At 36.2% G+C, this 26292-nt stretch overlaps 1 protein-coding gene across 1 annotated transcript; it reads left to right on the top strand.

The window, feature by feature from the left end:
* LOC120520984 (collagen alpha-1(XX) chain-like) lies at window positions 1-26091 on the top strand (the record flags this gene model as incomplete). The annotated part of the gene is made up of 7 exons (XM_039742916.1): window positions 1-26; window positions 5908-6003; window positions 8619-8672; window positions 12223-12276; window positions 14698-14751; window positions 24502-24573; window positions 26056-26091. Coding segments are annotated over exons 2-7 (345 nt in total), but the record flags the coding sequence as incomplete, so codon positions are not given.
* Between the last annotated feature and the right edge of the window lie 201 nt (window positions 26092-26292).

Genomic DNA, 26292 nt, shown 5'->3' with positions numbered 1-26292 from the left:
GTGAACGTGGAGAGCCAGGACCAAAGGTTAGAAGGATAAAAATGCTGCAGTCTTTAACATTTACTTATGTGATTTTTCTATATACAGTGTGTTTCACGAAACGTCTATATCCCAATTGAATAGATCAGGTGGGATTTTTACATGAGAGTTACCCATTTTAATATTGGAAGTGTGAAAATTATAAATTCAGAATAACTAATATTTCAATTAATGTGCTGATTTACATTCATTGTTTCCTCTTTGCTATTGCTTTCTATACATGGATAAGCAGGTTTGGAGAATGAATGGATGGAACAAAATATTTTAGAGAGCACTTCCTTGTTTACAAGGACACGTCCAGTAGAGGGTACTATTTCAGTGAAAATCATATTGTATGATAAGTGAGTAAGATTTGCAAGGTTTGCCCTCAAGAAATAATTTCTTTGCCAAGAAAACAGGACAATTTTGAAAATAGCACACATTAAAAAGTAGTCATATACAAATTTTCCTACTTTATGATATCTGCATCCTTGAGGGCACTGTTTCAGAATCTGCAGGAGAGATCACTAGACACAATACAATGTATTTATGTTGTGTAGTTTTTAGACTGAAAGTTATTTTTAACAAATAAAAAATGTATTACTGATTCAAGGCAGCATGGTGGCGCAGTGGTAGCGCTGCTGCCTCGCTGTTAGGAGACCCGGGTTCGCTTCCAGGGTCTTCCCTGCATGGAGTTTGCATGTTCTCCCTGTGTCTGCGTGGGTTTCCTCCGGGCACTCCGGGTTCCGTCCAAAGACATGCAGGTTAGGTGGATTGGCGATTCAAAATTGGCCTTTGTGTGTGTCCTGCGGTGGGTTGGCACCCTGCCTGGGATTGGCTCCAGCAGACCCCCGTGACCCTGTGTTCGGGTTCAGTGGACTGAAAAATTGATGGACGGATTACTGATTCATTTAATTAGGAGACACATCTTATATTAATTGAAGTATCTGTTAATACTCTGCTGCTCAAATAGGTTTGAACGTATATGTTCACTTCTCTTGAACTGATAAAACTACAACTTCATTCTTTCCCTTTCTCTCACTCACACTGCCACTACCAAGCAAACACAGCACAAATCATGTTCTGCCTTCATGTCTGTTAACTCACTAATCAGGATGAACCACACAGCAATTATAGAAGTTTGTACACAAAGACATTGCCACTAAGACACTAATACATGGACAGAAAATCACATTTCCCATTTCCTTTCACATGCATGTTTTATGTTTAAATGTACTTATAAGTTTTCCACTAATTTTTATTATACCAGTAAAATATACTTCAGTCTTATTCCCCTGCATTCTGTACTTCATCTTTAGAGTCACACAGAGATAGAACCAATCCTGTCTGCTGTCTGATTGGTTCCTACCTTATATCAGCCATGTACAGTATCAGACTGTAACAGGGTATACTAACTTTTACATGAATGGGAACACACTCATTCATGATCACTTTAACCAAATAGCCTAACATGTGCATCTTTGGTATATTCAAATTGCAATTATTCAGAAACCAGATTAATATCTGCACCTTCACAGCTTTGAAACAGAAAAATATAAAACAGTGGTGGCGTAATATCTATGGTGGAAAATACATGGGTTACTAAGGGAACTGGTCCCTGAAGCATGAACTCCCCTAAAAGATTTTTCACAAAATTTTGAAATGTCTCTAAAATGTTCAATTAAATGCAAGCATTTAATTTAAAAAAAAAAAAAGTTTTTCTTCTATGTATGCTGCATTCACTTTACATTTCAGATTTGCATTGCATGATTTGGCTATCAAGGCAGAGCTTCATGACACCCTATCATAAATTGGCATTATGGAAACCAACGGCCCACCTACCCCTAATGCGCATAAACAGGCAGAGACATCAGTTTAGTCCTACACAAAGCCTTTTACTCAGACCCATATCAACTGTCACAAGCAGAGTAAAACTCCGTCCCCTTCCTTCTCCACACATCATAGGCAGGCTTCTTCCACCTCCTCCCGATTCAGGCTGTCTGAATGGAGTGAGGCAGCTCCTTTTATGTTGGCCCTGGGAGTGTTCCAAGTGGCTCATTAATCAAATCTGGAATCATTCCCAGGTGTGGTGTAAGTCCACCACAGAATCCAACAGGGCTGTGCCAAACTGCAACTCCCAGCATTCCCTGCAGGAATCCACGGTACCACAGCTGCCCAGGAGAGCTGCCCTCTAATGTCCCGGGGGAGGTAGTGCCTTGCAGATGCCCTCTCCCCCCATGCTTCCTTCCAGCTTGTGTCCCAGCTGGGTAATGGCCGTGTCCACCAGTCACAGCATGTACATTTTCATGTGAAAAGAATAAAAATTGACAAATGGCAGATACTGATGTGACACAGTCTACACTCACCTACCAGCTCATGAAATGCATCCATAGTGGAGAGAATGGAATGCACATAAAATATGGCTGTTCATCAGCAATGAAAACTCTAATTGTATAATATGCAACACACTTTCTACTCTCTGAAAATTCAAAATAAATACAGTAGTAAGAAAAAATGTAATGGAGAAAGCTATACTGTAAGCACCGTGTGTTGTGTAGTAAATGGACAAGATTTATAAAGAGTAAACCCAGAGAGAGACACAAAACAGAAAGTCAGGTCATTGATAAGTGTCAGAAGTCAAAGAGCAAAATGAAAATTGGGTTCAGAAGGACAGAACAAAAGAGCCCATGAGATCAAATCAGAAAACAAGAAGCAAAGGCTTTTGTTATCCACAGCAGCTGTTTAAACCCACCTGGGCTCTACGCCCTCCAATGACGGAAAGGTTACCCTGACAACTGATGGAAGCTGCAGTGTACTCAAGGCACACAAGATAGCAACTGGAAGAAGTGAAACTCAAAAGTGTAAACCAGTAATAGCATATCAGATAAAAGGTCAACTGGCATGGCAAAATGAGTTGGTCCAAGAAAAGGTATTTAAAATTAACGCTAGTTTAGTTCAAGAATTCGCAGTTTCTTTCAGATCTGATTTTTGTTTACTGTATGCAGCCACAAATTTTTTTTCTAAAAAAATAAAGCTCACTCAATACAGAAGCTTGTGTAATGTACACTAGGCATTATTTACAAATCTGATCATACCTGTGCTGAAACCACACATCATATTGTTAAATAATCAATTAACTGGGTCGTTTCAAAATAACAGAATCATAATCATGAATTTGCATCAATTCTAATCAGAATATAGTATATGGATTTACTTTACTTACTGTATGGTTGAGGTGAAAGTTTGATGTTAAGCTTTGGAATCATGGAGGTTACAATCATAAATGTTAAACAATCGTAAATGGTCAAGCTTAGTTTACCTATCATTGAAAATAAAAGTTATTATGTGAGTGGCATAGAATGTGTTTTTTGTACCCAGCACACTTAAAACTGTCTGGGCAAAGCACTCTCAGATAGCGTGCTCAAACTTATTAAAATGTTCCTATTCTCCTGCATGGAGTTATGGTATACTTATTATCAAGTGATAATGCAGCTGCAATCCTGAAATTCAAACATTTTAGTACTGAGACTTACTGCGTGTAAGTAATAGCCTTCGCTCTTACTGTATATTAGATGATAATATCATTTCAAGGTTTTAGGCCTTGTAACTCCAACTTTAAGTATTTCGACTGTATCCTATTATCTTGTAGTTTGTACTACGGTATCAGTATTAATAAGAAAGGAAGGTAAAAGTGACTTAAACCATCATTCACGTAAAATCTGTTAAGATAAATTTTTTAATTGAATATTTTTAATTTTGGATGATAATAATAACCTCAGCATCTTTGTGTTTATCTGCGTATATGGCTGCCTGTAAGATTTTTAAATCATGTCATAGTTCTTTCAGTGCTTCATTTTTACACTGGAAACCTTGTTTAATTAAAACTAGTTCTTTTCTTAAAGAAAGATTTCATCTAAGTCAGTGGTTGTCAGGTTCAGTCTTGTGTTTCCACTGTGACTGCAGGTTGTTGTTTCAAAGTTTCACAATCAAGATATTTTTTCTCTGATTGAACTTCTTGTTCAATTCATCTTTCCCTTCTCTAATTAAGAAAGCATGACAATATGAGAATTGAATACTTTCTGTCACTTTCCTACTACCTCAATATTTTCTACAATGTTTTTTGTCTTAATTGGTAATTGTTAGCATACAATAAGTGGAGCTGGCACCAAGGCACACAGAATGGTGAACAGCTCGAGGTACTTTAATGTTATACCCAGTAGGGTGCACATTAAAAAATAACAGTGTAAATAACTAGAACACCTGGAAAAGCAGAAAGAAAATCATGCTAACAAATGAAAAACTAAGATTTCAAAAAGCACTTGAGTAGTCCCCATGTGACATGCATAAATAATTACTAAATTCCAACTAAAAATTATGCAAACTCAATTTTGTAATTTCTTGATTTGTTTCAAAATATAGAAACCGAGGAATAAAAGCTTTCTTGATTAAAGCAGGAGTTTAATGGAAAAGCAAAAATTGGTTAGGATGAAATCACCAAGTAAGATGGGGTCCAAAGGACTGAACTTGAAAAGCATAGCTCTGAACAACATTAAGAATTTGTGGTAGTGACTCATTTCCTTTCCAGAAATAGAAATTGAGTAAAAATATGTACAAATGCAGCAGTGCATCACAAATGAATTTTCTTTGTGTCTATGAAGAAACATTTATACAATCAAAAGTAACTAAAATTGTTAAGCCAAGCTTGTGTTGTATTAGCTAACTTTACAAGATGTCAATAAGTTTTTGCAAAACCACAAAATGTTTTTTTGTTTAATTGTAACAGTGCATCAGTGTATCTTTCTTTTTTGTAGTGTTTCATGATCAAATAAACACTTAATGCAGAGCTCATACATACAAACACAACATTATTCAAAGTTATTGTCTGCTTTTACATGCATTTTTATTACTCTTTAATTTAATATTGTTTTTTGTATCAGTATACTGCTGCTGGATATTGTGAATTTCCTCTTGGGATTAATAAAGTATCTATCTATCTATCTATCTATCTATCTATCTATCTATCTATCTATCTATCTATCTATCTATCTATCTATCTATCTATCTATCTATCTATCTATCTATCTATCTATCTATCTATCTATCTATCTATCTATCTATCTATCTGAGGAGTACTCCACTGCCTCCTTGCCTATGGGGAGTATATTACAAGGCATTCCATGCAATCTCCCTGACTCTTCAGGTGGATTTACTAAAGGAGTTGGTCATTGGCAGCAAAATGTACTATCATTGACTGGGACTCCTGCAAGAAGGCTCCCTGGATGCTTTCCTTTGCAATGTGGATGCTTTCCACATTGGCCATGACAGGATGAAGAACATATTCTGGTTGATGAACCCAAACTATCCATCAAGGACATTGCTTATGATTTTCATTAACTTTGTTTGAAGTAGAGATCCAATATTGTCAATTAAGAGGCACTGCCTTCTTGGCGATTTATCTTAAAGTTAATGAGCACATTGAGAAGTGTTATAATGTTCGTTGATAAGTTAGTGAAGCATGATTCAATAGCAGAATAGTATTGAGCCACATGGTAAAGAGTATAAAGCTGAAATGGTCATTCTAGTCTCTAGCTTTGTAGCCACATACAAGAAGGAACTCCATGAACAGTATGGTGAGGACATTGATGGATTTACTGACTGCATTACTGGGTGTATTGATTTCTGTGTAGACAATGTTGCTCCATCAAAGACTCACTTTAGTCCTCTTTACTAAAGATTCTGTCTGTCTGTCTAAGGCAGCATCATGTAGAGTAATGTAAATCCGTGAAAGATAAGCCTCACTTGCAATGTAAATCCATAGTGTTGTGCAGAATCACCTGCTAATTTGCTTGTGAACAATTCTGTTGATTCCATTTTTATTTAAATCTGCAGGGTGAACCAGGTCCTCCAGGAATGACAGGTCAGGATGGATCTGAGGGTCCTTTGGGTTCTCATGGACCAAGAGGAATTGCGGTCCGAGGTCCAGTGGTAGGTCATTATAAATATGAACTCAGAATAACCAATTGTGAGCATCTTTTTCTTATTTAGGAATCATCTGGTGTTGTGTATTTTGCTTTTGTGTATTATATTTCCTTATTGGATGCTATGCAAGTAGCTTGTGCTCTGGGTCAGCCTAAATAGAACTGCCATTTCCACTTTGCTTTGCACAAATCTTTAAGTTGATTTACTCATTCTCTGAATCTAAGAACATATTTAGTCTAATAAATTAGAGAAACTATTCTTATTGCACTATTCAGGACATATCATTTGTTCTACAATCCAAATAGGCAAAGCCTTCTGCAGCTCAGCCCATAAGCTTATTCACATCTACTCTGTGTACCTTGCTGAATTATCCCCACCATCTTACAGCTCTTGCCTCCTCCTAGAACAATTGGTGTATTACTGTCTGCCTTGGTCCTTTTCAAGACATTGAGTCTTAACACTACCCAGCCTTGTCTGTCCTGATGCCACACTTCCCACTAGCTTTGTATGTTGTATCCGTGTTTAGCACCTCCTCCGCTATTTTTCCAAACCAATAGGCTCCTTTGCACAGGAAACCATGAAGTCCTCATTCAGACTGCTAATGGGCAGCTTAGGTTTGTTCTTCTGCCCGTACAGAATGACGTTGTTTAGAGCGAGGGTCCATCTATGTGGCAAAAGGGTTTTTTATGATTTTGTTAGATATCCATTTCCTGGTAATAATTGCTTACTGTCAATAGACTTCTTTATGTTGTTGCTTTTTAAGGGTCCTTTCATCTGCCCAAAGGACAATATGTAACAATGTGTTATTCAAAGATACTAAAGTGCAATTTCTCTCCTTATTGCTTGTTACATTTGAATATTTCATTTTTTCTGTAAATTGCTACTGATCAAAGCATGCACGGGATTTTAATTATTTTGTGGGTTAAAAACAAGCAGTAGTCTAAAAATGTAATGTATATTGGCACTGGCATCTGAAAATATAACATTCTCAAACCAGCTTAGTCCAATGCAGGGTTGAGGGTGGCTACAGCCTATCCTAGCATGTTGGGCATACAACTGTAGACAGAATACTAGTCCATGACAGGGTCCACATTCACACACACTTACAACCAGACTCTTAGTGGAACAAATTTAGAGTCGTCACTTAACGTGACACACGCATCTTTTGGTATATGGAACAAAACTCATAATCAAAACAAAACCCACACAGATATGGGAAAAATGTGCAGTATATTGGATACATGATGCTTTTGCCCTAATCACAATGCTGCCACACTGCCACATCTTACTTTTAAAATTCCTTTATCTTTTTCTTCTTCTTCCTCCTCCTCATCTTTTCCCACTTCTGTGCGGGGTCAATATGCTTCATCAAGTAGCTCAGTTCTGCACCTTCTAGATAGTCAAGCCCTTTTTCTTCAGATCTTCTTTTACTTTATCCATCTACCTCTGCCTTTGTCTCCCTCGTTTTCTTCTTACAAAAATACATTGTTTCACATACACTTAAAGCTATTTTGAATTTCAAAACCCCAATAAATGTTTAAATGTAATAAGTTTTGTTAGTGCCGTCTTTCAAATGTGACTCAGGTGTTTAGTATTTTTTTAAATATTTTTTTAAGAGTGAGGAGCACAATCATACAGTACAAGAGGACCTCAAAGTAGAGACGCTTCTTATGTGGATTGAGAGTTAAAATGGCTTGGAAATGTAGTTAGCATGCCTCTTGACCACCTCCACTGTACCAGACTGCCCACTATGAGAAGCCTGAGGGGCAGACCCAGTACATGCTAGAAGGATTATATCTTTCAGCTGCTTTTAATTTTTCTGGCGTTAGGGATGCCTGGTCAGTCCGGCTCAGCATGATGCTACTATGCCACTCACAATGAAAGGAAACAGAATGGAGATGATACTGGTGGATTTTATTTGTCTTTCTTTCTAATTGAAAGGGAAAGTTTGTCCGCCAGATCACATTCTCTGTAGATTGTCATCTTATGCACTGTTTAAAGCAGCTTTGCTATCTATTTGCTGGGTTTAATAACATTGAGGAAAAATAATAATAAAAAATGTCATCATGGTCTTCACCTTTAGTTGTGTGCACTTCTTGACCACACCAGTACAATAGTTTATTTAGAAGTAGAAACATTCTTTCCACAAGAGGATATTATGGATGTTTTTATGCATTACATGTATTAGCCAACTGAAAAATTTGAGTTGTCCTGTGCTTCTTATTTTACATCCAGTTATTAGATAAAATGCTACATGAAGCTTGAATAATTTATCTTTGGAAAGGAATGCAAGGTTATTTTTTCCAGAATTAGCAAAAGTCCTCACTTCAGGATAACCATATTCTGTATAGCAAAGGTAATAGGGGGAGCTGGTAGCATAATGTAGCATTCGCATATGTCTACTAATATTACGTACTGCCCACCTGGCATGAATTATTGTTTATAAGTTTTAAGATGAGTAACGTTTAACAGTTGTCTGTTTACTGTGGGTCTGTAATAAGGTGCGATCTTCCTGATGTTAGTCTGGAATTTGGTGTCCCTTTCAGTTCCCTGACAATTGTTTTCTCTTTTGGCTAAAGCAGTTTTGCTGTCTAAAGTGTGCTTTTGTGGTAATATTTTAGGGTCCTCCTGGAGAGCGTGGTGAAAAAGGAGAAACTGGAAAACCTGGATCACAGGTAATATCAAAGAGCAAAGACAAATCTTTAGTTGCTTTTAGGAAAATGAATTGTCTGTAATGTTTTGAAAGCCAACAAACATGCCCATATTGGGCCATTGTGAGACCAGTTTGGGCTGAGAAATGGGGCATGAAATGTTAGGGGCAAGCAAGGGCAGCCAACAGCATCCCCATGTTTTGTGGGGTTTCTTTTAGGCAGCCCACTGTGGGCCTACATTTTGTATTTTTTGAGCATCCCATAATGGGCTCACATTTGCTACTTTTTTTGAGAAGCCCATTGAGTCCACAAAATTGAAGGTTTTAGGTGGTTATTACAGATGGGTTTTCTCTTTGGACCTTATGTTCTACCACAACAAGGTTTTATTTATACAACCACAAACTTTAAATCACTATTAACATATAAAAATTTTACATTATTTAAAAACAAAAATATATACATGTATATGATCAAAATAAATTATATAAACTTACACTATTCGAAATATTATGACATGTATCTGTAAATGTAATATCTACAATAAAAATATTAACAAGTTTAAACTGTATCCATCCATCCATCCATTCATCCATTTTCTAACCTGCTGAAGCCGAACACAGGGTCACAGGGGTCTGCTGGAGCCAATCCCAGCCAACACAGGGCACAAGGCAGGAACCAATCCTGGGCAGGGTGCCAACCCACCGCAGGACACACACAAACACACCCACACACCAAGCACACACTAGGACCAATTCAGAATCGCCAATTCACCTAACCTGCATGTCTTTGGACTGTGGGAGGAATTGTATCCATCAATTTCAAATTTAGTTGTTGTTTCTTTCTCCAATCCTTATCCCTTGCATTTTGCATACAACGTTTAATGGCTGCCTTAACATCAGAGGATGCCTGGTTTGGTGGTTTTCAATGTTGCATTTGCAAAGATAAAAGAAAAACAGAAGATGCAATAAATAAATAAATAGAGTTGCCCGCATTATTTGCCTGTCACTGGCCTGCACAACCAAGTACTCATAAAGGATTTACTCAGTCCAGTGCTCTTTCAACAAATCTGCTTTGCAAAAATCTTGGCAAACTGGCACCTCAAAATTCTGTGGTGGTGGTAGAGCTGCTCCTCCCATCAGTGACAGGTATTTGGTCTTCAGATAGAAAGGAAAATTCAACTGACTTGTTTATGTTATTTTTTAAAAATTGTCATTTGTAAGTGACAGCTTATACAGTACATACCAAGGCCACTTTGGTCATCAAATTTTTCTTCTGTTTCCTTATTGTCAGCCAATGTGTTTAAAAGTAAGGCAATGCCCTCAGGTGAGTTAGTAGCAGCAACAACTGATCAATTTGCAAGGGTTAACGACACATTTCTACTTCCACCTCTGCTTTTAAATGCTTAAATGTGGTCAGGATGTAGCACTCCATAGCTCTTAAGTAAGACATGAACACAACACACATACAGACTTACAGTTACAATGCCATCATGATTATTTTTGGGAAGCAAATGCAAAACATTAAGGGTCTTGGCTTGAGGATATTTTATGGTGATGGTAAAAGAGTAGGCACTCTGAAGCACCACAATGCCATCTACGCTAAAAGGAGAAACCATTCGACCTTAAACGTGCTGAAAAAAAGTTACTATGAAGATAAATCTCCTTGCATTGTCAACATGTACAGTAATTATTATGACTAATACTGTAGAATCAATAGACCTTTTGGGCAAAATGTGAATTTCAAGATGTCCGAGGAACCTTCCAGAGAGGTTTAAGCAAAGGTCACGATAAATTTCACTTAGTTTCTGTCCATTGACTGAAAAATAAATACTGTTTAAAGCATCTAAAGAATCAAACATTATGTTATTTCCAAATGAATAAGTGAATATCAGAATAATTCAGAATATTAAGTGAAGGTTTCATTTTCCAAAATATATCATGCCTTTTTTTTTTAAAATTTGCCTCAACTTTAATGCAACCTTTGTTGTATTCCCATAAAATAACCGTTGCACGATCAGATTTTCTCATGTAATTGTTTTTGTGTTGGAGGACTGCAAATTAACCATATATTAATCACAATTACGATTATGGCAGCCCTGATGTGTTTATTTCACAAAGTGGCAATTAGTGCATTTTATGTAGTTCTCCTGCACTGTTAGGAATCAACATTACCAAGTTTTAGATGGCTGTAAGTAGTAGTGAAGAAATTCAACAAAGCAATTTTCACAGTGAATATGCGGTGTTCACCAGTTGTCTTGTTACATTAATATTTTACTGGAAATTTGCCTTGCAATGGCTTAGACTAATACTATTCCTAATGCCCCATGATGCTTTGAAAGGTCAGTGTTACATCACAGAGCTGTAGCAGCCATGCGCAGAACTTTCATGCATGTGCACTATAATATCACTGCCCAATCTGCTTTAGGTATGTGTGATATCACGACCCTGGCTAGCCAGATTTGCACCCGCATGGGTAAAAAAAAAATTTTCTCAGTGTTTTCGTTTGAAGGTAACTAATCATAACATTTACTATTTAGATCTGGCACTATGGAAGCTACTTAAAAAAAAAAAACAACTATTATTTCGCACATGTATTGTATTTCACAGTGATTTTTTAACAAAGGTATTAAATTATTTTGCAGTAATTATTGAATTATTTTGCAAAGATATTGCCTTCTGCTACCACTGCCAGTATCATTGTGCATGTGCACTTTTCGGTCATCAAGTGATAGTTATTGATGGAAACATTAAGCATGCACATAAGGTATCAAAACTGATCAGAAGTTACAGGTATACATCCAGTTTTAATCAGATAAAGTTTAGTAACTACAGTATATCTGTAACTCAACTTCAACTGTACCTGTATGATGTCATACCTACACTCTCGCTGAGCCTGCCTGAAACCTGAAATTTCACTTTCATTCGCTCTAACAAGAAAGAGACAGCCTGTTTCAGAGTTCACGAGACTCAGCGAGAGTGTTGGCCCGGCATTAAGTATTTTTGCATCGATTATTATATTCGATGGACGAAAAAACCTTTGTTTTACTGACATTTACATTTCGTTAAAGTGAAATCCATTAAACATGATATTACATGAACATTTGTCCGGGCCAGCAAAAATATTTCTTATTCTATATTCTGTAATGTGATTTGACCTGTATGTCTCTGTGATATCTGTAAAAACGTCATCTACTTTTGAAATCACTATACGTTTAAACTGCTGTGTTTCTTATTCTATGAGTTACTATCTGATGAGCTGTTTTGAAATGAAGTGAATTTTGATGTTTTCATAAACTGCTTATTTCCTGAATTTCCTGAAATAACTCTGTTAATCATTACTAACAGTCTCCATCTATTGACAAAACAATCAACAATATAATATGATGACGGAACAGACATGTGATACACCACATTGTACACACTTAAATGCTGATATGATCACACAGATGTATTTCCTTTTAACATCTGTAGAAATAGCAGTTGTAAAATCACATCAATTTCTCTAAATAAATGTACATAATGATGCTTTTCTACATTTAGTCGATCTGATACTACTTTTTTTTTTTCTTTTAAAGGGTCCTCCTGGTCCACAAGGTCCTAAGGGAAAGAGTGGCATGCCAGGACCAAAGGTAAGAAGAAAAATAATAACAAATTTGTAGCTTTTTTTTATAAATTAGAACATTTGCTTTACTTATATTTAACTGGTTATATAAACATGCAGGAAGCACAAGGGAAGCGGCTAAAATGGATTAAAATCTCCAGATTGTCAGAATCGCATTGTTGATTGCTTCTTTGGTTTTGTTTCAATGCCTTAATATTTATTTCCATTTTTTAATTATTTTTATTATCATTATGGACACATCATTGGTATTTGATTTTTGGTTTTTCCATTTCGTTTGTAAATGTTGTGTTGGGCACAACTATTTTTAGCATTGAGGATAGTGCATTACTGGGCAACACAGCATGTACCTGTACAGTGCAATTGCTCTGTACAAGATGGTGGTATCCAAAGCAAATAGTCTAATATTCGACTAATCAAAGGAAAGACTTTGAGAGAAACTACTTCTGAAACATCAAGTGAAAAACATAATTTAAAGAAAAATAATGTACTTTTACTTTTGCTTCATTTTGTCTCTTTCATTCTGGTTTTGTCTTATTAACGTAAAGAAAGATTAGTAAGAAATCTATCAATGCTTAATGACTTTTCTATTGCCATTTCTCTTCCTGACTCTAAACAAAGCCTTTCGAAATCTCTGGCTTTTAAAACATCAAAAATATATTTAAGAAAGTGTACAGTTGTGCTTGAAAGTTTGTGAACTCTTTAGAATTTTCTATATTCCTGTATAAATATGACCTTAAACATCATCAGATTTTTTTAAGTCCTAAAAGTAAATAAAGAGAAACCAGTTAAACAAATGAGACAAAAATATTATACTTGGTCATTTATATTTATTAAGGAAAATGATCTAATATTACATATTTGTGAGTGGCATAAGAATGTGATCATTTGCTTTCAGTATCTGGTGTGACAAACCCAAATCACCTCCCCAACCGTTTACAGCAATAACTGCAACTAAACATTTCCGGTAACTTTTGATCATTCCTGCACACCGGCTTGGAGGACTTTTAGCCCATTCTGCCATACAGAACAGCTTCAACTCTGGGATGTTGGTGGGTTTCCTCACATTAACTGCTCGCTTCAGGTCCTTCCACAACATTTCGATTGGATTAAGGTCAGGACTTTGACTTGGCCATTCCAAAACATTAACTTTATTCTTCTTTAACCATTCTTTGATAGAACAACTTGTGTGCTTAGGGTCGTTGTCTTGCTACATGACCCACCATCTCTTGAGATTCAGTTCATGGACAGATGTCCTGACATTTTCCTTTAAATTTCTCTGATATAATTCAGAATTCATTATTCCATCAATGAAGGCAGGCCGTCCTGGCCCAGATGCAGCAAAATAGGCCCAAACCATGATACTACCACCACCATGTTTCACAGATGGAATAAGGTTCTTATGCTGGAATGCAGTGTTTTCCTTTCTCCAAACATAACGCTTTTTAAACCAAAAATTTCTATTTTGGTCTCATCCATCCACAAAACATTCTTCCAATAGCCTTCTGGTTTGTCCACGTGATTTTTAGCAAACTGCAGATGAGCAGCAATGTTTTTTTTGGAGAGCACTGGCTTTCTCCTTGCAACCCTGCCATGCACACCATTGTTGTTCAGTGTCCTCCTGATGGTGGACTCATGAACATGAACATTAGCCAATGTGAGAGAGGCCTTCAGTTGCTTAGAAGTTACCCTGGGGTCCTTTGTGACCCTGTCGACTATTACACGCCTTGCTTTTGGAGTGATCTTTGTTGGTCAACCACTCCTGGGGAGGGTAACAATGGTCTTGAATTTCTTCTATTTGTACACAAACTGTCTGACTGTGGATTGGTGGAGTCCAAACTCTTTAGAGATGGCTTTGTAAACTTTTCCAGCCTGATGAGCATCAACAACTCTTTTTCTGAGGTCCTCAGAAATATCCTTTTTTTCGTGCCATGATACACTTCCACAAACATGTGTTGTGAAGAGCAGACTTTGATAGATCCTGTTCTTTAAATAACACAGGGTGCCCACTCACACCTGATTGTCATCCCATTGATTGAAAACACCAGACTCTAATTTCACCTTCAAACTAACTGCTAATCCTAGAGGTTCACATACTTTTGACACTCACAAATATGTAATATTCGATCTTCCTCAATAAATAAATGACCAAGTATAATATTTTTGTCTCATTTGTTTAACTGGTTTCTCTTTATCTACTTTTAGGACTTGATTGAAAATCTGATGATGTTTTAGGTCATATTTATGCAGAAATATAGAAAATTCTAAAGGGTTCACAAACTTTCAAGCACAAGTGTATGCGACATTTTTAATAAGGCATTTTATCTTACAAATCTGTCTTTGTGGTAGCTGGTCAGAAAGAAGGCACCAAAGACATGGTAAGTTGAGTTGTCTATTTAAAGTGTCTGTGACAGCTAATCTTCTTTTTCAGGGAATCCGTGGCTTAGAAGGAACTCCAGGTGCACCTGGGCCTACGGGACTACCGGTAAGTGGAATACAGTATAATGAAAAGTAGCCTATGACCGAGTGTCTGTTCATATCAGTGTGTCATTCTTAACAAAAATGCAGCATTAACTTGTCTTCCTAATTATGACCAGATCTGTCACCTTTTGAATATTTATTAAATAACATTTTAAGAATAAATGTCCCAATCATTTACCAAAATTAGCTCATATTTTTATGCTTTGAAGTACAACTTGTAAATGTGACTGTAGATTTGTATGCATATAGTGAAGTTCAAAGAAAAATAGTTTTATTGTTATGCTGAATACGGAAAAATAAACATGTCTGAGGATGGTATTAGTATCATTATTAATTTTTTTTGTTAGATTTTTCATGAACTTGCACTTTCTGAACATCATTTAATTAATTAAACTGATTGATTAACTATTTCAGTAGCCGAGATATTTCTTAACATTAACAATGTGCCAAATTCTATACAGGATTATATCAAAGCATGTTATCAATAAAATGATAATGAACTGCAATTGAGATTGAAGATGCATTATAACAGTAGGTTGTCTAAAATATACAGAAAGCCAGAAGCTCAGTACAGTTTTCATTGTATGTCGTGTCAATTATAAGGCAATGAAAGAGAAGCATGATTATAAGGGAGAGATACAGTACAATACATCCAGCTATACAATACATCCATGCAACTGCTAGTTTTTTTAAAGAAATAAATACAATATAGTTTTGCAAAATTTCTTGTTACAGTAAAATATTGACATCCTGAGAATAAATATCAGGATTATTTATTGGAACTTAACAAATTGTATTTTCTGCATGTCAAAACTCTAACAATAGCTCTGTTGTGTGAAACATTTCTGGTAGAAAATGCTCTGTTCTTTGTTATTATCACAGTGTTATAGAGTTTGATGTAAATCATTCATTTAAAAAATATTGTCAGTTAAAAATAAAGAACTTTTGTCACACTAAAAATTAGATCTATCTTTCCCTAAAACTTTACAAGAGTATTTAAAGCTTAAAATATCTAGTCTGCACAATGATTCATGTAGCACTAAAGTCAAATAAAGTGGTGGTGGTCTGTGTGTGTGTGTGTGTGTGCACACAATGTAAAAAAGTATTCCATATGTTACTGTGGCAGCTCAGATACTTGAAATCCATCTCAACTTTTAAAAAAAAAAAAGGTTCTTAAGTAAAATATATTGAGAAAATGATTTTTCTGATTATAATTCACAGATTAATATATTATTTACAAAATATTTATAGTTTCAATTTTAACTGAAGTTAAAACAGAATAATAAATAGAAATGTGTTATAGAAATTAATTGAAATTCTGAATATTATGAGTCCTGTAGCACTTGCTTTATGAGCTGTGGAGCTGGAGCAGAGATGCAGCTCAGGGGAAAATATTTCTTGTGAGTCTATAGGGCACCTCAATAGAGAGTGACGCGACTAGTTTTAAGAGTAAATACTAATACTTTCAATTTCATTCAATTCAATTTATTTTTTTTTTAGTGCTCTGCTTTTCAGAAAAACTTAAGAATAGATTTTACAAATTACAAAACACAAAATTAGTACACATATAAATTTGTTAAAATACACAGGGAAAAAAATAGAAATGGATTAATATAGTGATTTGAGCTCCATGATCAGAGTGTCATGGTCGGAGATAACAATAACATCATACCAGCAAGATTTGATTATGGGCAAGAAATAGTTAAATATAGAAATAATCAATTCTTGAGTAGCAATGATGTACTGGTGAGAACAGCGCCCATATGGCAGATGCTTCAGAGCCTTTCCTGTAGGGACCTCGCAGTTCAGAAACAGTTTTATCTCAAGAACTATAAACACACTCAATCAGTCCATCAAGCGCTCCTTGTAGAACTGTTTGTACTTATAAGTACAATTACCTCACTGTAAACTTATGATAAAGTTTTAATATTGCACAACCTGAACCACTTTATAAAGCACGCATTTACATATGATAAAAATATCACTTTTAAGATAAAATGCAGCAAAATATGTTCATTATATTATACAGATAAAATATTGACATGATTTAAATAATCTGTATTGTTAATAAATTAAACATGTGAGGACACAGTGTCACAGCGCTAGCAATGAGCTGGCGTCCCATTCAGGGATTGTTCCTGCCTTGCGCTGTATTCTTGTGGGGACTGGCGCGACACTGGATTGATAGATAGATAGAATAATTAAGTATGTACTATGAAGGTATTTCAATGTTACTTAAAAGTTTTGAAGAATCGGCGTTCTAAACTTACAGATGGCTTGACATCTATTACAGAGCTGATTGTGTACTTGGAGAAAGAAAAGGAAGGACAGGAATTGGGGGTTAGTACATTTGAAAGAGACAGTACTGCTGCAATAAATTATTTCATTGAAGGTCATGCATGATGCAGCAAGGCAGGAACAATCTCTGGACAGAGCCAGCTCACACTATCACTGCGCCACCATGAAAATTATATCAAGTATACATCTCAGTATTTAAATTATTCAGAGAGTTGTAATATTACAAATATAATGGATTCTGTTTCCTCTCAGAGGAAAAGAAACCCCATTAAAGAAGCACGTAGTGATTCACGCACATAGAAGAACACATACAATGCAAAGCATTTAACGTGCTACTTTAGTTACGATGGTATTTGAGAAACTAGTAAATGAAATGATTTTAAGATGAAGTTTATGATGTTCTACTTTAATGACAAAATAAACTATGTGATTAAAGTGAAAATTTCAAGACTAAAGTTGACATTTCGAGCTTTTTCTCCCACTGTGTGCCTATTTTTTTTCTTTTCTCTGTACCTTAATAAGCTTCCATATGACACTCAGACGGTGGGCTATGACTTGCCTTTTCATGGCGACTTTGATATCTGACAACTTCTTTCGAGTTTCTCCGACACTCTATATCACTCAATCAACTTCCTTTTGTTGTTTATACCTGGTGTCCTCAATCACAGTCCTGAGAGCCACAGTGGCTGCAGTTTTTGTTCTAACCCAGTTGCTTACTTAGAAAGCATTTCTTGCCAATAATTTAATTTTTTCACTTGTTAGTGCTTTAACTCTGCTATGTCAGGTAATTCTCATATCCTAGATTTTCTTCCCCTTTCTAAGGATATCATCCAAATGATTTGAAGGCTAAAATGGAGGAGTAATTCTCAGTCCTTCCCGTTTTTCTCTTCACTTTCCTTCCAAGTATTTAATTAAACCCAATAGAGGATGATAAATACACACAGGAATAAATGGTAAAAGCTAAATGGAGAAATGCTGGTCTCATTTGTCATTTGCTTCTTATTGCTAATAAGGGGTGATTAAAAACCAAGAATACAGCTGTTCAAGACTAAAATAAGCAATAAGGGTTCATAATCTTAACGAGCGAGGCAACTTAAGTGAAGCAGAAGTGTTACTTGAGCAATAAGAGCTTCTTATTAAGCAACTGGGTTGGAACAAAAACCTGCAGCCACTGCGGCCCTCCAGGACCGTGATTGAGGACCCCTGGTTTATACCACTTTTAAACCAACAAATAGTAAATTTTTCCTTGCCTCCACTTGGTATTCACTGAATTTTTCTATATTCACCCTTGCTTTTGCTATTGTTTTATCAAAGAACGCTGAGCTTAAGGGCTATTTATATTGATTTGCATATTCAAAGAGGCTTAGTTCTGGGAAGAGAGACGGGGTGGGACAGCAGGCATGTGCACGCAAGCTACTTTTCACGCTGATCTGGATTTATAGAGTAGAAGAATGTGGAATTTGGTGTACACACAAATTTATGCATCTGGATTTTTTTGTACGTACGCACATTTACGCTTTTGTCCGTACGTCATAATCCAAAATGGATTAAATTCATTTTTTTCCTCAAAATTCTACACACAACACCCCATAATGACAATGTGAAAAAAGTTTACTTGAGATTTTTGCAGATTTATTAAAAATAAAAAATTTGAGAAAGCACATGTACATAAGTATTCATAGCCTTTGCCATGAAGCTCAAAATTGAGCATGGGTGCATCCTGTTTCCCCCGATCATCCTTGAGACATTTCTGCAGCTTAATTGGAGTCCACCTGTGGTAAATTGAGTTGATTGGACATGATTTTGAAAGGCACACACCTGTCTATATAAGGTCCCCGAGTTGACAGTTCATGTCAGAGCACAAACCAAGCATGAAGTCAAAGGAATTGTCTGTAGACCTCCGAGACAGGATTGTCTTGAGGCACAAATCTGGGGAAGGTTACAGAAAAATTTCTGCTGCTTTGAAGGTCCCAATGAGCACAGTGGCCTCCATCATCCATAAGTGGAAGAAGATCGAAACCACCAGGACTCTTCCTAGAGCTGGCCGGCCATCTAAACTGAGCGATCAGGGGAGAAGGGCCTTAGTATCTGTCAGAGCTCCAGACATGCTCTGTGGAGAGAGGAGATCCTTCCAGAAGGACAACCATCTCTGCAGCAATCCACCAATCAGGCCTGCATGGTAGAGTGGCCAGACGGAAGCCACTCCTTAGTAAAAGGCACATGACAGCCCGACTGGAGTTTGCCAAAAGACACCTGAAGGACCCTCAGACCATGAAAAACAAAATTCTCTGGTCTGATGAGACAAAGATTGAACTCTTTGGTGTGAATGCCAGGCGTCACGTTTGGAGGAAACCAGGCACCGCTCATCACCAGTTCAGTACCATCCCTACAGTGAAGCATGGTGATGGCAGCATCATGCTGTGGGGATGTTTTTCAGTGGCAGGAACTGGGAGACTTGGCAGGATAAAGGGAAAGATGACTGCAGCAATGTACAGAGACATCCTGGATGAAAACCTGCTCCAGAGCGCTTTTGACCTCAGACTGGGGCGACGGTTCATCTTTCAGAAGGACAACGACCCTAAGCACACAGCCAAAATATCAAAGGAGTGGCTTCAGGACAACTCTGTGAATGTCCTTGAGTGGCCCATCCAGAGCCCAGACTTGAATCTGATTGAACATCTCTGAAGAGATCTTAAAATGGCTGTGTAGCGACGCTTCCCATCCAAACTGATGGAGCTTGAGAGGTGCTGCAAAGAGGAGTGGGCGACACTGGCCAAGGATAGGTGTGCCAAGCTTGTTGCATCATATTCAAAATGATTTGAGGGTGTAATTGCTGCCAAAGGTGCATCGACAAAGTATTGAGCAAAGGCTGTGAATACTTATGTACATGTGATTTCTCAGTTTTTTATTTTGAATGAATTTGCAAAAACCTCAAGTAAACTTTTTTCATGTTGTCATTATGGGGTGTTGTGTGTAGAATTCTGAGGAAAAAATGAATTTAATCCATTTTGGAATAAGGTTGTAACATTAAAAAATGTGGAAAAAGTGGCGCTGTGAATACTTTCCGGATGCACTGTATGCCTGAGGTCCCAAGTCCTGATGGGTACCATGCTAAATTTTATAAAAAAATATTCATGTTAGCTCCCCTTTTATTAGCAACATTTATAGAAGCCAGAGACAATAAAATTCTTCCTCAAACTTTTCGCTACACATTAATTACTGTTTTTCTTACGAAAAATAAGGACTTATTACAATGTGCATCATACAGACTAATCTTACTTGTGAATAATGTTCTAGTTATAAGGATTGAGAAAGTGCTCCTTTCAGTAATATCACAAGACCAAAACAGATTTATTCAAGGTACACATGTAGCCTCGAATCCAGCGTCTATTTAGTATAATATACTCACCCATAAAGTCTAACACTCCTGAGATCTCATTATCTTTGGATGCAGAAAAAGTATTTGATATGGCTGAATGGGACTACCTATTAACCACATTGCATACATTTGGGTTTGGGCTGAACATATGAGCATGGATCAAACTTCTATATACCAATCCAGAAGCTTCAGTGTCTGTTAACAACATTATTTCAGATTGTTCGAACTCAAACGTGGTACTAGACAAGGATGGATGCCCTTTGTCACCACTGCTATTTGAAATAGCGACTGAGCCATTGGCTGTTCACTTTCAAAATGCATCAGAGGTAAAGGGTATTTTCAGAGAAGGGCTTGAACAGAAAATATCATTATATGCAGATGATATGGTACTTAATATATCAAACCCACAAAATTCTGTGCCTACTACCTTAAATGCACTAGCAGAATTTCAAAAGATATCTGGACTCAAAATTAATTTGAACATAAGTGTGCTTTTTCTAGTGAATTCTCTAGCAAACAACATTAGATTGGACACCTTTACTTTTATCATTGCAGATCAGTTTAAATACCTAGTGGTAAACATCACACGTAAATATAAGTTCTTTTTCAACAAAATTTTGCTGTCTGCTTGGAAAAATTTAAACAAGGTGTACATAGAGGATTTAACCCTCCATCTTACTTTAGCAGGGAGAATTAATACTATCACTCTGAATATTCCCTAAGCTTCTGTTTCTACTTCAAAACATCCCCATATATATTAATAAATCATTTTTTTAAGAAATTCGATTCAATCACAACTTCTTTTATTTGGAATTTGAAATATCCACGTATCCAAAGGGCGACCCTAAAACATCCTAAATCACAAGGTAGCATGGCTTTACCTAATTTTCTATTTTATTACCGGATGGCAAATATGCAAGCTATAAAAGCCTGGACATTGACATTAACAGATGAACACACACTAGCCTGGTCTCCAGTAGAAACAAAATCCAGCATTACTTCTTTATATTCCTCCTTTGTACGCCAGTAAATACAAGGTGTCATCAATATACTAACAACCCAATTGTCCTTCATTCACTGGAATATGGAAACAATGTAGGAAGCACTTCAAGTCAGAGAATATTTTATCTGGGGCACCTCTACATAATACCACTTTTTCCCATCCTCTCATATAGTTTTTAATGTTTGGAAAAGTATGGGATTAAGTCATTTAGAGATTTGTATGTAAATGTCTTTGCATCCTACAAACAGTTACACTCCAAATTCAGTTTCCCATCAACACAATTTTTCCACTATCTCCAAAATAGAAACTTTGCTAAATGAAATCTGTTTAGTTTTCCCCACCTCCCACCTATTTCTATTACAGAATAAATATTGATCAGTCTTGAAGATTCAGACAGTATTTCTAATATATATATATATATATATATATATATATATATATATATATATATATATATATATATATATATATATATATATATATATAATATAAATTAATTAAAGTCCCCATCCTTTTAAATATCCCATGGAACAGTGGGAAATGATCTCTCACATAGCATTTCAGCTCCAACCTCATTAGGCCATGTTTTGGGTGTGTACCAAATTAACATCTTCCTGGAGACATTTTTTTAAATGCCTATCAGATAGCCTAGATGTCACAATCACTCCTAATCCATTAATAGCTGTGTTTGGTGTACTCCCAGATGGTCTTAAAGCAGAGAAGAACAAACTGTAATTGCCTTTACTTCATTATTACCACGTAGACTTATTTTGTTCAACTGGGAAAATCGTAGCCCACCTCTTTTAAGTCGGTGGGTAAATAACTTAGAGGAGAATGGGTGGTGTTAGATTATTTTTTATATTCTGCCACCCTAAATACATTAAATGGCAAAGAGGCACCATTAAGACTAAACCAGAAAAGTGGGTACAATGATTCATTAAACAAAGTCTTCACAATATATTTCAAACTATAAAAGAGGCATACTATTACTGAACATCATGATTTCAAAACTGTGATAACTGCCAATCACTGACTCCCTGACAGTTTTCATTCTTTGCTGTTAGGCCAAATCGAATCCAGATTTTTTGGTTAATTTAAACAAAACTTCTAACATATATACGTGGACCTGTAATAAAATGAATACGTTTTAATAAATTTAAGTTTTCTATGCAGAAGGTACACTCTAGCCTATGATGTTGCTGAAGTGAGAACTTGACTGTCTTCTAAGAAGCATTGGAATTAGAAACTGGTTCAGTTAATTAGTAAGACTGATGAGCTTAATGGGTTGAATGATCTCCTGTCATATGCAAACTGTTGTATTTTAATGTCTTTGAAATATGGAAGTATGGCGGATTTGCACATATTTAGATTTCCAACTGTATATTATATACTCTACATTCTGCTTAGATTGTAAATAGTAGAAAAGCATCACTTACAACAAAACAGGCAGGTCCGCAGGACCCACAAATCCCCATATGGACTTGAAAAAATGCACAACTGTGCCATGTCTGCACTGTCTGTCAGTTTGTTAATGTCTAGGCATATGCAACCATCCTGACTGGCCCGGTCTAGCTACAAACTTTGGATGCGGTGTGCTCAGATACGAGCACAACATGCAGAAGTTGCAACTGACAGAGGTACAAAGTTTTACAGAATCAAAAACTTCATTAATGAGTTTATCACTATCAAGCTACAATATAATGCCTAAAACACGCTTATTTTAATAAATTCCTCATCAGTGATGATTTTATTGTGCTTGGCTAGTACTCTTTTATAATAGCAACTATTTCAGTTCAGATGAGGTATGTTGGCTGAGTGTTTTGGAGTGATGGCAACTAAGAAAAACAATGCCAGTTTGCGTTGCATTGAAATGTCAGTTCCATACAGGACATCAGTCAGTCAGTCAGTCATTACCCAACCTGCTATATCCTAACACAGGGTCATGGGGGTCTGCTGGAGCCAATCCCAGCCAGCATAGGGTGCAAGGCAAGAACAAATCCCGAGTAGGGTGCCAGCCCACCGCAGCATACAGGACATGTTACCCGAAGTATATGCTTAGTCAAAGCCAGAATATTAGGTCATTGAGACATGCACAAAGGAAAATTTAAAGATTGGCTTATTCAGACTGTACAATTGATTTGAATTTATTGTTTTTGTAATACAAAAAATGTGTTATCGAGACCCTGAATTGCTTTCAAAGAACTGAATAAAAGTACCATAGCATTCCCTACATTAGAAACTGTCATAATGTTGGTTGCAGTATAACTCTTTCTGTTTTATAACAAGGACAATAACTTTGACTCGGATGGCTTTGAGGGCTAATAGTTCTTGTAAAAGTTTAAATACAATAGTATATAGTTTGATTCAGAAACTCATCTTCTTAAATTATTTGTTTTCCACACTTGTATACCTGCCAAGACATCTTGTACATCAAATCTTCTATAGTAGTCAACTTTTTTTTTGTTTTTTCTGTCCACCTTGGCCATCGGACCTTACTCTTATTCTATGTTAATTAATGTTGACTTATGTTTATCTCTTATTGTGTCTTCTATTTCTCTATTCATTTTGTAAAGCACTTTGAGCTACATTTTTTTGTATGAATATGTGCTATATAAATAAATGTTGATTGATTGACTTCCAAGTACCACTTAACTGCAGCTGCAGTGTAAATATTTTTGACTTGTAGTTCTGGAACTTTGTTAATGGTACAAGTTTGGTCTACACTTGGACTTGCTTTGATTGCTTTATCCTCTTGTGTCTCATTTCTTTATCTAATTAACATAAGTAAGTATTTCACCCTATTTTGTGCATATAGCAATAATTACCCTATAAACTTATAATTCTGTTTAATCTCTATTGTTGTCTTATGGTTTTTGTATCCAGATATAGTATGCCCAAGTCATCAATCTTTAAACATTGTGCACTCCACCTGGGTCTAAAAGGAAGTTTCCAGTACTTCCAAACCATCCTTAAACCATCCTTTGTCTTTCTGTAATATAGTTATGAAAAAAACATCTTTTCAAATATTTTATATCAGACATGTTTTTTAACATTATTTTCCTTTGTAATTCTAGGGCTTTCAAGGTATGCCAGGCTTAAGAGGAAATGCAGGTGAAAGAGGGCCTCCTGGGGAAGTTGGACCAATTGTGAGTATGGTTATTAAACCAAACAGTCATTCCCGGAAATGTGTGTGTTGTGCAATCAAATATTTAATTTAAGATTTCCTGAGAAGTAGTGTTGAGGTAAAGGGGTGAACAGGGTGTGGTGTCTATTATTCATAAATTAAATAAATATAGGTACCGAATAATTGACACTGAAGCTAATTAAAATATGCTCCTAGTAAGTCATTTCATAATATCTAAAATTTCAGGTTATATATTACTTAAAGAAAATAGTTTTTCACTGTAGTGGGGTAACAAAGAGCAGACGTGCAAACATAAACCAAATGAAAGATAAGATTGTTGTGAACCAACTAGACTCCTACACATTGCTTTGTCATTATGAGCTGTCTTAAACAAGTCGGTATTGTTGCCCAATCAGGTCTTTCTTTACTACTTTATTAACATCAATAATTACCTTTACACTTCCACAACAGACATTGTGCTCCCAAGTAGTCTTCTGCTGGAACTTTGCTGAATGTATTATAGGGTATATGGCTGTAAGGCTAGCTATAACTATACTCTTAGGTTTCATACTTAGCAGAATTATTCACTGGACTTCCTTTAAGACCACCAAAGTACAAAAAGTAAAAGTAATTCTTTCTAGAGGCTCCCTATTTCTACAATACTGCAGTAGTTTACCAATGTCAGGTCTTCCCAAATATGGATGGCTCACCTGCAGTCTGTTTACAATTGTTCAGCCCCTTAACATAATTTACATATTTTATTTATGCTTATTGCTTATGTCCCTTTTTAAATGGATGTTAAAAGAAACATCCATCATATATGATTTAATTGTTTTGTAAGCAGTTTTGATTATGGATATAATCTAGGTAATGATCCAACATCCTTTTCCCATTTTGTTTTTTTCTAATTTGTGTATTATTCTTTATTATTTTTCCCAGCACTCACTTGTCTTACTTAGAATATCTTCATTGGTACCAAGACAATGTAAATTTGATTTTGAAAAAGTAAAAGTATATTAATTTGTATTGTTAGTTAATGGATGGGAAAACAAATGTGTCTGCCTCTAAGGCGACTAGAAAAAAAACTGCTGAATCTTGCCATGCAGGGAAGCAGCTTGGTTCTACAAATCTCACAAAAGACTTCAAGATGTCACAGACCTTTCGCAGAAGTAATGTATTCTTGCATAAAAGTTCTAAATTAATGTCATCTAAAGGAGATAATAGAAGTGAGAAAGGGAGTTAGTGGCCACAGCAATATCAAAGTTTTTAAAGTGCCGCAGAAGATTTGCAAATGGATAGACATTAGGACAGCCTAAAATGTATGTTTTCACTTTCTGTTTTGTCTGGAATGAAAGACTGAAATTCGGGGACCGCTTATGTGTCTTTTTTGTCCAGTGCTCCAGTATAGTAATTTCTTGTAATTCTCAAAGTTCTCCATAAATGAATTTGGATCATCACCAGCACCTGTTTAATCATTTTCCGTTATTATTAATTTTCATTATAGGGGCTTCCAGGGCGTAAAGGAGAACGAGGAGAAAAGGTTAGTTTATTTGGTTTACCCTTAAATATTAATATATTGTATGTTTTGGGGTGGTGGAGGGTTTTTTCTATCGTAAATGCTGTTTGCCTGACTGTAAAGTCAGGGTGGAGTGGTAGCTCTGAGGCTAAGGATCTGTGCTGGTATCCAGAAGGTTGCCGGTTCGAGTCCCCGTCATTGCCAAAAGAGATCCTACTCTTCTGG

Source organism: Polypterus senegalus, unplaced genomic scaffold (genome assembly GCF_016835505.1).
Source record: "Polypterus senegalus isolate Bchr_013 unplaced genomic scaffold, ASM1683550v1 scaffold_1737, whole genome shotgun sequence".
In the NCBI taxonomy this organism is placed as follows: Eukaryota; Metazoa; Chordata; class Cladistia; order Polypteriformes; family Polypteridae; genus Polypterus; species Polypterus senegalus.
Note: the sequence above shows the minus strand (reverse complement) of the source record. Positions and strands in the feature narration are given on the sequence as shown.